The 15,761-nt window shown below is 44.1% G+C and overlaps 1 protein-coding gene across 3 annotated transcripts in view; it reads right to left on the bottom strand.

Annotated features, from left to right (window-relative positions):
• SCAF1 (SR-related CTD associated factor 1) overlaps positions 1–15,761 on the bottom strand; it is a 55,339-nt gene that overhangs the window by 12,962 nt on the left and 26,616 nt on the right. For all 3 annotated transcript variants that reach the window (XM_073602173.1, XM_073602174.1, XM_073602175.1), the window contains exons 6-9: positions 14,685–14,809; positions 9,918–13,481; positions 6,741–6,823; positions 1,219–1,497 (exon numbers count right to left, since the gene is read on the bottom strand). In XM_073602173.1, coding sequence (XP_073458274.1) covers positions 1,219–1,497; positions 6,741–6,823; positions 9,918–13,481; positions 14,685–14,809 — 4,051 coding nt within the window. The remainder of the gene's footprint in view (positions 1–1,218; positions 1,498–6,740; positions 6,824–9,917; positions 13,482–14,684; positions 14,810–15,761) is intronic.

The raw sequence follows: 15,761 nt of genomic DNA, 5'->3' as shown, positions 1-15,761 counted from the left end.
ACCAACATTGCCTGCACCTGTTACTTCCAGCATGGAGAAAATGTTTGTTCCTCAGAGCCCATTCACACAGGGACGACTTGTCAGGCGACCTAGTCGCCTGACAAGTCGCCTCCCGTTCTGTGCTATGGAACCGTTCTAAGGGGAGCGACGCAAGTCGCTCCGACTTAGAAAAAGGTTCCTGTACGACTTCGGGGGCGACTTGCATAGACTTCTATACAGAAGTCGTCTTGCCAGTCGCCCGGGCAGTCGTTTGCAGGTCGCCTCGCTGAGGCGACCTGCAAGTCGTGTTGCCCCTGTGTGAATGGGGTCTAACAGACCTCTTTCAGAGCGGTGATATTTTTCTCGCTTTGTTTTTGCACCTACAACAGTATGGAAGTGTGCCTATTTATTGTAGCTCTTAGAGATTATATTGCAATAAACATTAAAACTGAAAAAAAGTATAATTTAAAGGCTATTATGTCACGTTATACCAAGTAGACCTGTCATCCATCTAAACTCTATAAAACACCACCTGAATAAAAAGGTTCTGCAGAGTTTTATATTAAACTACCCCCCAAAACCCGGAGCACTCAATGCAAACACCAACCAGCTACAAAGTGCACACTTTGACCCATTGCCTCCTGCATCTCATTACTAGTTAATGAGTCCACCTAACAAAAAGGTGGGCCAAAATGAAGTCAGCGGGAGAAGCCAAAGCTGATCATTTTCAGAAATTCTGATAAAAGCCAAGGGTGCACAGTAGGTGTTCACATTCCAGTTGATTAGGGACAGAATGAGTAAAGGTATGATTTTATTACATACCAGAGCTGCTAGTGTCCCCTGTATGCCCTCCAAGTCTTATTTTCCCTGTGAACTGTATTGCAGGGGAGCAATATTTGAAAATCAGACATGTAAGTAAAGAATTTTGTTTTTTGTGCCCTACTTGACTATGAAGGTTCTCAGGCACAAACTCCTAACAATTTCCAGGGCTGAAGAAGAGACTGCTAACATCACACATCACAGCGTGTGTTGAAAGCATGTTTCTACATCTAAAGTGACACTAAACTAAACTGTACAAAAGCATACCAAAAATCATGACAAGCATACACAAATTGCAAGTTTTTTCAAATATATGAAGCATCATTTTTAACAGAACAGGGGAAGCTGGATTCCTATCAATGTCCAGAACACAGTCAATCAGCATGGTCACTACTAGACAGATCCAATACATATCAATACCTTATCAGTGTCTCCTCTGCCCTCAGAGCTGGTGCTGCCTTCCCGTTTTCCCAGCTCTGCAATTGTAGTAGTGTTGAAAAAGGAGCTGGAGGTGTGACTGGGAATTGCTTGTGAGTTTAGACTTGAGATTCCAGGTGGGGTCGGGGGGCTGGAGTTGCCACTAAGGGGTAAACTAGAATAAGGAATATAGGAAGGAGCCGAGTGACCAAGAGATGGTATGACAGGCGGAGGAGGAGGCTGGGTAACCAGTGAGGTAGAAGGCTTGCTGTGACTGAGGATCTGTGAGGGAAGAAAAATGTAGTGGTTATTAACCGGCCATACATTAAAATGTTACGAGGAACTATTAGAAAACCATTGATCGTTGTCATCCTGCTAAATTAAAAGGACACTAGTAAATTTTATATAATTTTTTTAAGGTTTACACTATTACAGACCAATGTATTATACCGTACACACCTCACAATTTTATAAATATTTTATTATATATCTTTTCATTTGACAACACTGAAGAAATGACACTTTGCTACAATGTAAAGTAGTGAGTGTACAGCTTGTATAACAGTGTAAATTTTCTGTCCCCTCAAAACACACAGCCAATAATATCTAAACTGTTGGCAACAAAGGGGAGTACACCCCTAAGTGAAAGTGTCCAAATTGGGCCCAAAAAGTGTCAATATTCTTGTGGCCACCATTATTTTTCAGCACTGCCTTAACCTTCTTGGGCATGGAGTTCACTAGAGCTTCACAGGTTGCCACTGGAGTCCTCTTTCACTCATTCCACTACGACATCACGGAGCTGGTGGATGTTAGAGACCTTGTGCTCCTCCACTTTCTGTTTGAAGATGCAGCACAGATGCTCAATAGGGTTTAGATCTGGAGACATGCTTCGCCAGTCCATCACTTTTACCCTCAGCTTCTTCAGCAAGGCAGTGGTCATCTTGGAGGTGTGTTTGAGGTTGTTATGTTGGAATACTGCCCTGTGGCCCAGTCTCCGAAGGGAAGGGATCATGCTCTGCTTCAGTATGTCACAGTACATGTTGGCATTCATGGTTCCCTCAATGAACTGTAGCTCCCCAGTGCCAGCAGCACTCATGCAGCCCTAGACCATGACACTCCCACCACTATGCTTGACTGTAGGCAAGACACACTTGTCTGTGTACGCCTCTCACCTGGTTGCCACCACAAACGCTTGACATTATCTGAACCAAATAAGTTCATCTTGGTCTCACATCAGACCACAGGACATGGTTCCAGTAATCCATGTCTTTAGTCTGCTTGTCTTCAGCAAATTGTTTGCGGGCATTCTTGTGCATCATCTTTAGAAGAAGCTTCCTTCTGGGACGACAGCCATGCAGACCAATTTGATGCAGTGTGCAGCATATGGTCTGAGCACTGACAGGCTGACTATGGTCTGAGCACTGACAGGCTGACCCCCCACCCCTTCAACCTCTGCAGCAATGCTGGCAGCACTCATACATCTATTTCCCAAAGACAACCTCTGAATATCACGCTGAGCACGTGCGCTCAACTTCTTTAATCGACCATTGCAAGGCCTGTTCTGAGTGGAACCTGTCCTGTTAAACCGCTGTATTGTCTTGGCCACGGTGCTGCAGCTCAGTTTCAGGGTCTTGGCAATCTTCTTATAGCCTAGGCCATCTTTAGGTAGAGCAACAATTCCTTTTTTTTCCCAGATTCTCAGAGAGTTCTTTGCCATGAGGTGTCATGTTAAACTTCCAGTCACCAGTTTGAGAGAGTGAGAGCGATAACACCAAATTTAATACACCTGCTCCCCATTCACACCTGAGACCTTGTAACACAAACAAGTCACATGACACCGGGAGAAAAAAATGACTAATTTGGCCAAATTTTTTGTGCACATTTTAACTTAGGGGTGTACTACACTTTTGTTGCTTGCAGTTTAAACATTAATAGCTGTGTGTTGAGTTATTTTGAGAGGACAGCAAATTTACACTGTTATACAAGCTGTACACTCACTACTTTACATTACATTTCTTCAGTGTTGTCACATGAAAAAATATGATAAATTATTTACAAACATGTGAGGGGTGTACTCACTTTTGTGAGATACTGTATTTGTATAAAATCTTGATTTTTACAAACATTTAAAGGGGTTGTAAACCCTAGTGATTTTTCACCTTAATGCATCCTATGCATTAAGGTGAAAAAACACCTGGCAGTAAGTGGCTGGCCCCCTAGCCCCCCATTTTACTTACCTGAGCCCCGAATTTCCCTCGCCGGGGACGCACTGTTCCTCTCTCCACGGGGTCCCGGGGCTTGATTGGATAGATTGATAGCAGCTAAGCCATTGGCTCCTGCTGCTGTCAATCAAATCCAATGATGCGGGCACCGGGACCGAGTATGGCATTCGTGTCTATGGACACAAATGCTGGACTCGGGAGCGTGCTCGCAAGGTAGACCCCCCGGGAGGGTGCTTCTCCTAGGGAGTTATCTGATGTGGGGAGGAGCCGCCGAGGGACCCCAGAAGAGGATGTTCGTGCCACTCTGTGCAAAACGAACTGCACAGTGGAGGTAAGTATGACATGTTTGTGGTTTCTTAAAAATAAAAACGAGCCCTTACAATCACTTTAATACTGAGTACTTTCATAAAACTCGTACTTCTTATAGCCTATGGGGGCTATTCCATTTTACACAATGTCCCAGTATAAGGCTTGGAGTGCTGCTCTAAGCAAGAGGAAAGGTGAGATCTTCCTGGTCCTCAGAACTAGGGGGTCATGTTAAGCTCACTCATTCAGCAGTAACAAGAGTAGTGTAAACAGAGAACACCGCACTCTCAACCCGACTGGAGTGTAGATGGAGATGTCAAACGACCTCAGCCACTGAGGCGGTTTGACATCTTCATCTACACCCCGGTCGGGTTGAAGGGTGCGTTCTTTGTTTACACCATGATGTAAGTCCTGTGAGTATCTTCGTCATTACAGGAAGGAGCCATTTCCTTGTAAGGTCTCATTTATACAGGCCAGTTGTGATTCATACTGGCAGAGAAACAAGCCCCATCCACATGTCGTATGCCAACAGCACAACTGCCACCGCACGCATGTATGCATTCATAAGTGGTTACATGAGACTAAGGCCTCTGATTGGCCCTGGATTCAGCTCTGCCCACAGCTATTTGCCCAGCTTGTACGTGCCCATAGCAAAGAGCGCTACTGTGTCCATATCCGGAGTTTAGCCGCATCTGAATTCTGCAGTCTAGCTACCAGTATGAAGGAGACTTCAAAGTGCCCATACACATTGCAATTTGATGTGAAGACTCAGGCTTTCCATGTTCACCTAGTCTTCCTTACGGGTTCAAGGGCTCCTGCTGTTTGAAGGGCCGAGACACGATGATGTCATTCCCACGCATGTCCATGGGAGGCACAGCCGCAAGAGCTCTGAAGGGACAGCCGCACGCCGTCCCTTCAGAGCGCATGAGCCGGTGATGTCACCAGCTGTAGAAACAGTGAATATCTCCTGAACCGTGCAAGCTGAGGAGATATTCCTTGTACCTACAGGTAAGATTTGTTTACTACCACTTTACCAGCAAAGTTATAAACATCAGTGGTGCTACGCCTGCTTTGTGAATGGCACAGCAGAGGGGTCTGGCAGAAATACAAGACTGAATTGCTGTCTGTAACAGACCCCATTGTGAAGCATCTGGGATCCAAAAGTATGGTTCATACTGTATTTTGCAGCAGAGGCTTAGTGGGGTTTTACTACCAAATAAAGAAAAAAAAAGAAGACTTAAAGGATAAGAGCACTTTAAGGCAAAGAAAACTTATTCCCCCACCCCCCACCCCCACACCTAAACTAAGCCACCCTACCTGTCCACAGATGCACCCTTACACTTCAATCAAACAGACGCAGCCTCTAGCGATTGTTTTGAATCCTGGCCATGCCAGTGTAAAACAATTCTATAGATTTTCATTCTTTCGTGTCCAGGCTCAGGATAGCCCTACAGAGATTGATGGGGCTGCAACGTACATGCGTGGTCAGGCGATACAACACTAGATGTAAACAATCCTCAGAAACCACGGCCGTCAGATCAAGGAAAATATGCATCTGTGGAGGGGGTTAGATTAGGTAGAGGGAGTAAAAAGATCAAGTGTGCTTTGTCTTAAAATGCACGCATCCTTTAATGGCAGTCATAGAAAATATTTTAAGTAACGAATGAGGGATGTCACTGTGGGACAGAAGTGTGTTACTTGCATGATCATTAAGTAAATATAAAGAAGGAAAAAAAAAATTTGAAAAAAAAAAAGGAAAACGAATGCAACCACCACATCTGAGGACTGTTAAGCTGCAATATACTAGAAGAAGGTTTTATCCCCTTCGTGACCAGGCCATTTTTTGTGATGCAGCATTGTGTTACTTTAACAATTGCGCGGTCATGCAACGCTGTACCCAAACAAAATTGATGTGACAATTTTGAAAAAAAAAAAAAAACTATTTACTTTCTGCTATAAAACATATCCAATTAAAAAAAAGTTAAAAACAATCAAAATTTCTTCATCAATTTAGGCCAATATGTATTCTGCCACACATTTTTGGTAAAAAAATCCAAAGCAGCGTATATTGATTGGTTTGTACAAACGTTATCGTGTCTATAAACTATGGAATATCTTTATGGCATTTTTATTCATTTATTTTTTTACTAGTATTGGCAGCGATGAGCAATTTTTAGTGGGACTGCGACATTCCGGCAGACAAATCTGACACCTGACATTTTTTGGGAACCAGTGACATTACAGTGATCAGTGCTAAAAATATGCACTGTTACTGTACTGACACTGGCAGGGAAGGGGTTAACACCAGGGGCAATCAAAGGGTTAAATGTGTCCCTATGGGATGCTTTCTAACTGTGTGGGTGATGGACTGACTGGGAGAACACAGATCAGTGTTCCTGCTTTGCGGGAACAAAAGGTCACTGTGTTCTTCCCTGTCAGAACAGCGATCGGCCTTGTCTGCAAAGGAAGACCACCGTACTGCCTTCTCTGGGGAACATTCGGTGGGTCCCAGCGGACATTGCGTCCGCCGGACCCGCTAATTGGCTCCCCCTCTGGCCAATAAGCGTGCGCCTACCGCTACCTATTGCACAAAATGACTTACAGGTACGTCGTTTCTTACAATACAGACGCCCTGCTGCAGTATATCTGCGATGGGCGGTATTTAAGTAGTTAAGGAAACTTGAACTTTGAGAATAAAAGTAGCCTGCCACTATTGACCTTTCTGAATAGCATAGTTCTCTAGCTGTCTGGCACAACTACTTTTGAGTCAGTGCCCTGAACATGCAAGTAAACCGTTAAGTCAGAACCCCTGACATATTTGCTCTGGGACAGCAACTCAAAATACCAAAACCATAAGATCAACACGAGAACTGGGGAACTAGCATTTATACAAGGGGTCAGCCATAGCAACCTCAATATTTTTATAAGTACAAATTTCCCTTCACAAAGATTATGGTATTTGTGGAACAATGAGAAATAAAACTATTGACTAAACACCTGATTGGTGGCTTGGATTAGCTCCTGTGCCTTGGCTCGGCTTGCCATGTTCGCCTCCTCCATCTTGAACAGGAGTGCAGTTACTGTAATCACACAAACAAATTAATAGAGTAATAGGGAAGAAAATAAATAAATAACAGGTCACATCTGTATCACAGCTGGTCAACGGTGCTCCTCTACTGAGCCCCATTTACATCTCAACTATTACCGCCATAAAACACCAGTTATATTCTATGAGCAAACAAAATACTGCGGACCAAAAACCTTATTCATACTAAGCGTTCTATTGTGCTGTGTTATGGCACACATTAATGTGTGGTTGGTTAATGCAGTCCATAAACTATACACCTACTCTACAACGCATTGGGGTGCCATCCACAATGACAGAAAGTGTAAATGGGCCCACGTTTGTCCACTTCTCCACAGCATGACTTCCAGTGAACAGGATATTTTTCTAGCAAACAAATTATTCTGCACAGACACTATTAGCACTATGCATATTTGCAGCATTAAAAGGTTAAAGCGGAGTTCCACCCTAAAGTGGAACTTCCGCTCATCGGATTCCTCCCCCCCTCCAGTGTCACAATTGGCACCTTTCAGGGGGGTGCAGATACCTGATACAGGTATCTGCATCCACTTCCGGGTATAGCTAGCCGCAAACCCCCCGCCCACCCCCGTTGTGTTGTGGGAAATACACAGTTCCCACAACACAACGGGGACCAGTGTAGACGCGCAGCGTGACTCGCGCATGCGCAGTAGGGAACCGGGCAGTGAAGCCGCAACGCTTCACTTCCCGATTCCCTCATCGAGAATGGCGGCGGCAGCACCCGAGGACCGAGGGTAGATTCGGCCTCGGGTGCCGACATCGCTGGACCCCGGGACAGGTGAGTGTCCTTATTTTAAAAGTCAGCAGCTGCAGTATTTGCAGCTGCTGACATCTAAAAAATTTATTTTTAGAGAAACTCCGCTTTAATTCCACTTTTTGGAGCATGTTACACTCCTATTTAGGGTGTAACATGAAACAAGGTGCAAGCCCCCAAACCGATACCCCCATTTCACAGCCGCATCATCCATTCACAGAGATCTGTAAATGAATAAACTACCATGGCAGATAAACTTGTGGTTATCAATGGAACACAAGTGTGGGGACTACCACAGTCCACAGACACTTCCTCCAGCTCTCTAACAAAATCAGTACCTCAGTATGGACAAAGCGCTAGAGAAGGATTATGCAGGAGTCTGTGTATTGCACCTGCGATCCATTGATCATATTTACAATTCTTTGCAAAAAAAGTAAATAAAATGCACATTTTTTTCTGCAAATTTGACTGCATTTATTTATTTATTTTTGCAAAAGGTGGACTTTAAAAAGCACTTAAATCTGAATTTCAGGCGAAAAGCTTAAGGCTGGGTTCACACCTATGCAAATTAGATGTGGGTTTCCCCGCATCCAATTCGCATAGCAGGAGAATGTGACTGGCTCCCTATGGAGCTGGATCACATATCTCCGTTGCGGCTGCGGAGCGCACTACACAGAAACACTGTGCGTCTTTGGCTCAGTTTCAGGACCGAATTCAGGCATAGAATCAGCCCTGATTCTTCCCCGAAACGGGGAACAGGGACACACAGTGCTCCTGTGCGATCCGCAGCGGGTTACAGTGTGAACCTGGCCTAAAACACAGATGAAATGCATATAATAGAGCTGTAATATTGCTACCAAAAGATTTGTATTTCGGTGCATCGAGCCATAAGATTTACACAACTCTGCTGCACAGTACAGCCCTGTCTAGCAGCAGGGGGCCGTAATATTTCTCTGCTGCAGTTTTTCCTTCACTTACAGGTCTAATCCCACAATATGACTAGACAGTAAAAGGATTAGGCCTCATGCACACTGGGTATTTGTATTGCTGCTCTTAGGGGCGTCTGGCTTTTTTTTTTTCTGCCTCTAAACGCCCCTGCGTGTTAGCATATGTGTCCATGCGCACACAGGCTTTTAGAGGAGTTCAGAGGCAGAAAAAAAAAAAAACCTAACTGAAAGCGTATCCAGAAGCAGCAGTGTTTTGACAGAAAAAAAATAAAAACACACTTCACGCATAAAAATGCGTTTGAGCATTAAATTCTTTTAAAAGGCCAGAATAAATTATTATTCTGGCCAATGAAATGAATTAGCGTCCAAGCGCTCGACACGCCTAAACATGTTAAACACGTTTAAAAGCGTCAAGTGTTATTTTTCTGCCAAAATGCCAGGAGGAAAGGCATCTAGGAGAAATGGTCAAAGTGTCTAGTGTGCATGAGGCCTAAGCAACACACTGAAGAGACAAAATATTCATCATCTCCCCCTATCAGTATGCTCCTTGCACTCCTGGCTCTTCAAACAAGATCTTTATGATATCCATTCCTCCCGCAGTCTGAGCTCAACTGCACAGGCTGTACACCAAGACTGCAAGGTGACATGTCAAATTCAGGTAGTTACACTGCTTGAATTTAAAAAAAGGGTACTCGACATACCAGCCGTGCTTCAGAAGCAGAATTGCCAACAAACATGGAGTGATTGGAATTATATTTCAGGTCCTGGTAAATCGCACATAACTAAACCACAAATCAGTTTCATATAATATATTTAGGAGACATCTGTGCTTGAGGAGTTCTTAGGGCTGAACACCTCCTGTAGCCATAGTCTGAATTTTGTGCATTTTATAAAGAATACAACAGGGGCTGTAATGAGCACAGGGCTATACCTGCACTGCATTGGCTAACTGCTCATTTTTGTTTAGGGGAGAGGAGAAGGGCACTATACTTACACAAACCTCCAATCTCCCCAGCACAAAACTGGTCCGGCACTCCAGAGGTCTTGAGTTGTGGACTGTTCCTGAAGTCATCAAGTCCAGAGCAGGCTCCATAGACCATGAACAGTCCTGCTGGACTGTGAGGGAGCTCCATTTTCCGGTGGAACGATGGATTGGGCAAGTATAAGCCATTTCCACAGCCCTAGACAAAACAAGCAGCTGACCAAAGTAGTGCGGGTACAGGCACACTGCATTGGAAAACTTTTTTTTGCCTGTAATTGGGCTTTAAAACTGGAAAAACATTTTTTCCTTGATATACAGAGTAACCAGCTCCATAAGAATATATTCCTAAAGATAAAAAAACAAAACAAAAAAAGGAAAATCAACTTACATGCTAAGACCCCACTTGTGGTGCAGTCCACGCCTGACTGGAGGTTCCATGGTATCGGTGCTGGGGGTGGTGGGGGAGGAGGCGGTGGACGGGGTGCCTCTTCCTTAGCCTCAGAAATACTGTCAACCACCAAGTCAGTAATTCTTTCTGAGTCTATAGGGAGCTCCTCGGGCAAGAATGAAACATCTGGAGTCTTGCAGCTACTGTCTACAGTCTGGGAATCAGGGGTCAGCTCTTGTTCATTGGCTGGCTTGGGAGGACTTGGAGGTTTTACTTTAATCTCTGTTTTCTCATTGTCAGACCATAATGATTCTTCTTTGGGTTCAATTGGGCTTAATATCTCCTGACTGCAGCTATCTGCTTTGGACTTTTTTAATGAGGCTTTTGTCTTCAGCTTCTTTTTTTTCTTTTCTAGCGTTCCCTTAGGTTTAACAAGAATCCCCGCAGCGCCAACAGGCTTCATTTTCTTAACACCCGTTTTCATTTTTAAACCCTTCATTTTTTTAGGCCGTAGAAGAGGTTCTTTGACATCAACTGTTTCAAGTTTAGGTCGACCACTCTTAAGATTAGTTATCTTTTCATCAGATTTTAGGAATGGGGAGCGGCTTTCTCTATCTCTGCTGAATTTGACCCCAATAGATCCAGCTTCTTTGACAGTTGTGGTGCTGCTTACACCTTCACGGATCAACACAGCCACTTTAGACTGAAGTTTTACTTTCCTAGTTGAGCTTCCTTTGCTGTCTTTATGACTTGCTTTAAGTTTCTTTGGAGTTTTATCCTTATCAGAACGAATTTTATCTCGGTCTAACTTCAAGGGCTCAGGTTCTGGATCAGAACATTCTTTAAAACGTTTTTTATACCGGTCGCGGCTGTCATCTGGGTAAGCTCTTTTTCTATCTCTATCTTTGGAAGCTCTCTGTCGGTTTTCTCTTTCTTCTTCTACCCGCTTTGTTGTAAAGTCCATGGGTATCCTTCTCTTGTTGGAATCAGACTTCATAGAATGCCTTTCAAAAACCCTGTTAGATTTTCCGTCCCGGTCATCAACAGTTTCTCGGTCAGAATAGGTGTCAAAACTCAGTCCTTCTGAATCATACAGAACCTCTCTCTTCCCAGAAAGTTCAGGAGTACGAAGCAATTCTTCACGCTCTAGTTTCTCTTCCGGGTTCACAGTAATAGTTCTCTTTATAGTAAAAAGATCTGCATTATTGAGCTCTTGTATTGAGGGAGGTACCACTGAGCGGCTGTCTCGTCGCCTCCTCTCCAAGAGTGGAGGATTGTCAACCTTGGGTTCATCTAAAGTGTGCCTGGGCCTTGCCTTCTCCTTTTCTCTCCTATCATTTGAGTGCCGAGAAGATCTTCGATCTCTATCTCTGGACCTTGAACGGGATCTTTTCTTCTTTTTCTTTCCATCTACCCGATGCTTGTCCTTATGTTTATCTTTTCGAGACCGCTCTATACTGACAGAGCGTGACCGACGCCTCTTCTCCTTCGATTTTGATCTGCAACTTTTTCTCCTTTCAGCTGAAGGACGTGAAGACCCTACGGCAGACAAGCTAGTGCTAATGGAAGGGGACCAAGAACGTGACCTCCTACGTTCTCTAGAACGTGAACGAGAAACCTTACTGCCCTTATAAGACCGTGACCTAGAGCGCTTGCGGTCTTTGTTATCTTTCGTTTTTTTCGAACTAGACCAGGTAGTAGTAGTAGTAGTAGTTCGTGGTTCCTTGGACCTTTTCCTTTCCCTGGATCTTTTTCTTTCACGTTTGGACTTCTTGCGACTATGAGAGCTAGATGGAGAGCGAGATTTGGAACGTTTTTTTGATTTTGGTGGAGTCTCTGATTTCCTACGATACCTCTCTCTGCGTTGGTTTGTAATCTTTCGTCTCAAATCCAGTCCCTTCCATCTGTTGTCCATCTGATTTTCTCCAAAGTCAATTTGCAAAGCTCCTTCTTCATCTGAATCTGCATGCAGAGAAAGGAAATCATCACCTTCAACCATTCTAAGTGGTCTGTCTATAACACGACATCGGCTCCGGAACACAGGCACAGGGCTAAAACAATCTTCATCTGGCTGGACTATCTCCCCTTCTTCAATTTCAGAATCATATTTCCGATCTGAATCATCATCACGATCTCTCCTTTCAGATGAATGTTTCCGTTTATGCCGCGATCTAGACTCACTTCCAAGCTTGGCAATTTTTTCTAACCGTAAATATGATTTCATATCAGGCTTGGCAAGAGATTCCAGAGAAACTTTTATTTCAACCTTGGACTTAGATTCGGCTTCAGATGTAAAGTCAGTATTCCTGTTAAAGTCCATACCTGGATCCACTGTAAATACACGCCTTATAGGCTCTGCTGATGCTTCTGCCATACTTGTTTCTTCAAGTGTAGAATCAGCAACTGGTGGTTCTGGAATACTTTTCTCCTCTGATGCCTCTGGTGACACTTCATCTACCTCCCCTTCATCTGGTGTGTCCATGTCTATACTGGAGCTAGGACTGTAGGGTTCAAAATCTAGCTTTGAAACATCCTTTGAAACAGAGTCAGAACGTTCCTTAGAACTCCTCTGCTCAGCTTTGTTACTTTCCACTTCAGTACTTCTCTCATGTTCATCATTTGGTAGGCCATTATCAGATTCTACAGAATTAAAACCTTCCTTTGTTTTCTCAGAGCCCGGAATGTCTTGGCTCAAACTGTTTTCATCATAAATACCAGCCAATACTTCAGAGATTCGACCTTCGGGGGGAGTCTCACTCCCAATTTCATCATCATCATCATCTTCATATGGCGAAGGGCTGCGTTCAGAGGAACTTGCATTGGAGCCAGTGGGCTCAAACGGGTCATACTTTTGATCTTCCTGGTCATCCATTTCCTTCTCTGGGGAGTCTGCATAAATATAGTCTCCATTCACATTTTCCTCATCTGTGGGGTGGAAAGGGTCATAAATATCTAGATCCTGGGATTGGTTTGACTGTACCTCACTGCCACCTGCAGAAAGCATAGGGTTTTGGGAACAAGAGGAGGAAGAGGATGAAGAGCCACTATCTTTTTCTAAAGAGCCATGAGATTGAGTATGCTGGCTGTTTACTGTGGAGCTCTCTCCTCCAAGAGGTCTTTGCTGCCCACCTGTTACCCCAGTCCCATTTCCCAAAGCTAGTCCCCATGACTCTAATGCGTTTGGTGTATTTTTAACTAATGTATTGTCATTTATTAGACTAGTCCTCTCTGTGCATGTGTCATTTTGTATCCTATTTGCAGAGAAGGCATCCAGCGGACCTTTAGGTGTCCAGTGAATTCCAGGGAGCATGGGTTCTACTGAAGCATTTACATGGAGGGAAGTTCTGTCTGCAGGTTTTTGGAAAGTACTATGTATGTTCTGTCCTGAACGAGAGTCTGCACTCATTCGAGTTCTATTCAATTTTCTGGGGGTACATGGGTTTATGTTGATATGAGACATAGGGGTTCCAAAGAATTCCTCAAATCTTGAAGGCCTAATTGCTGTCTCTTGGTGGACTGTTGATTGTCCTTGTGTGAACTCCTGCCCTGTGGTATTCAGGCACACTAGAAGAGAGAAAAAAATATATATTTTAAAATGTTAAATTTCATGTTTTAAACAACTTTTTTTCCCTACTAAACTATTGCTATCAAATGGGGGCTGTCAAGGGGGGGGGGGGACGGGACAGGTTCTTGACAAGGAGACATTCAGGGTCTTTTAGATACCAGATGTCTCCCCAAGCAGATCAAGCAAAAAATGTGCCCGATTGACTTGTCTACCTGGCCAGAGCTGCCAGGGTTTTACAGCATTGAACCTGGAAGCACTCGGAACTAAGTGATTATGGGTTCTCGCCACAGAGTGGGTGGGGGAAAATCAGTGATTGAAGGGGTTGTAAACCCTCATGGTTTTTCACCCTAATGCATTCTATGTGTTAAGGTGAAAACCTTTTTTAGTGCTGCAGCCCCCCATTTCACTTACCTGGATGCTGTCATCCTTTGTGCGGGAACGAGCACACCAACTGTATCTGGCGTGTCGTGTCCCGATTGGATAGATTGATAGCAGCGCAGCCATTGGCTCCCACTACTGTCAATCAAATCTAATGACGGAGGGCGGGGCTGAGTCCTGCATTCGGTGTAAATGGACACAGATGCAGGACTCGGGAGCGGTGTCCACCAAGGAGAGCGCTTCTCCAACAGACACTCGATGCGGGGAAGAGCCACCAGCGCTGCCGTGGGACCCCAGAAGTGGAGGTACGGAGCCACTTTGTGCAAAACGAACTGCACATGGAGGCAAGTACGACTTTTTTTTTTTAAATAACAAACAACACGAGGATTTACAACCCCTTTAAAGTTTCTCTGATCTTTCTCCACTGGCTATCCTGAGTATCAGTCCAGGGCTCCCAAGATCATGTGGGGACACATTCCAGCCTTGTAGAAAAACACTGACAGCCTAGAACTAGCCATATAATTTTAAACAAGCTAACATGCCATGAGCCTGTTTTAACCCTTTTAATGTCATGACATGTGAGACATCATCAGCGAAAGGGTTAAACTGCACAAGGCATTGATACATTTTGTTGTGCAGGCTAGTGCTCCATTGTGTTTTGGGTAATGCGAAGAACCTCTTAAACATTCAAAGTTTCTATGCAAATACTGACTATTGGAAAGCCCACATTTGGCTTGGAAGCACTTGGCTGTGTCAAAATCTGCATAAGTAGGTATAGTTTACTAATCACTACTTGTATTGTTACATATAAAAAAAAAAAATACCCGATTTTTGAAATCTCCAGGGTCTTGCTCTTCTGAAGATTCTTGGCGGGACATTGGCGTAAGCGCTGGTATCCCCGATATTAATCTCTGCAACCAGCTCGAGTTCATCTATGCCCTCCTCAGCACTGAAAAGATATTAAAAAAAGGCTTGTATTATATGGGTTTTGAAAGGGCAAGACTGCTAAATCTAAAGAAGCCAATGCTCCTGGTTCTAAGCACTATAAGGCCTCGTTCACAAAAGGCAAACTATACCGTATGCCTATACAGGGCCTTGTTTTTTTAATGAACAGAATGTTCCTTTATTAAACCAAAGACATGATACAAAGTCAATATAGAAAAATGTAATTAGTCAGAAACAACATAATGTACAGCGACAATGAGGGCGGGGGGAATTGGGCGGTCGTTGAACGGGAATTCCATTTAAAGGATAATTCCTCGTTTGGCATAATAGAATAGATACCAAAATAACAATTTTGTGTGTCTAGGCCTCTGCTCGTTATCTTGAATCTCCAGCAATATCAACTCCATTGAAACCGGGAGCGACAATTGCAGGCGTGTATTCACATTTTCCATTACCACACCCCAATATCGGGCCACTCGTGGACACTCCCAAAACATATGTAGGTATGTGCCCATGTCATCCCCAAAGCATGTACCGTTCTGCGTTCTATGTGGATACATTTTATGCAGCCTCTTGGTGGTATAGTAGACTCTGGAGAAACTTTGCCTGGTTGAGTTTATACCAGGAAGACAGATCAACAGTCTGGTACTGTCCTCAAAGCAATTCTCCCTATCTAGGGCAGGTAAGTCAGCCTTCTACAGGGCCGTGTTTAACTGTACAGGGATGCACAGGTCTTCCTTGCATCCCTGTTCAGGCAGTCCCATTTATGTCTATTGGGACACAGCGGCTGCACAGACACAGCCATTGTGTCCCAATATGATACCATATAGATGCCGTGTCAGTAAGCGTGAGTCTGAGGTCATGTACTGTGTCATCAATGGGGCTCTCTGCACAGTGATGTACAAACACCTGTGCATCCCTGTGCAGGTAAAGACGGCCTTGCAAGAGCATATGGT

The sequence above is a fragment of the Aquarana catesbeiana genome, linkage group LG10 (genome assembly GCF_042186555.1).
Source record: "Aquarana catesbeiana isolate 2022-GZ linkage group LG10, ASM4218655v1, whole genome shotgun sequence".
Taxonomy (NCBI): Eukaryota; Metazoa; Chordata; class Amphibia; order Anura; family Ranidae; genus Aquarana; species Aquarana catesbeiana.
This window is presented reverse-complemented; position numbering and strand designations above follow the sequence as displayed.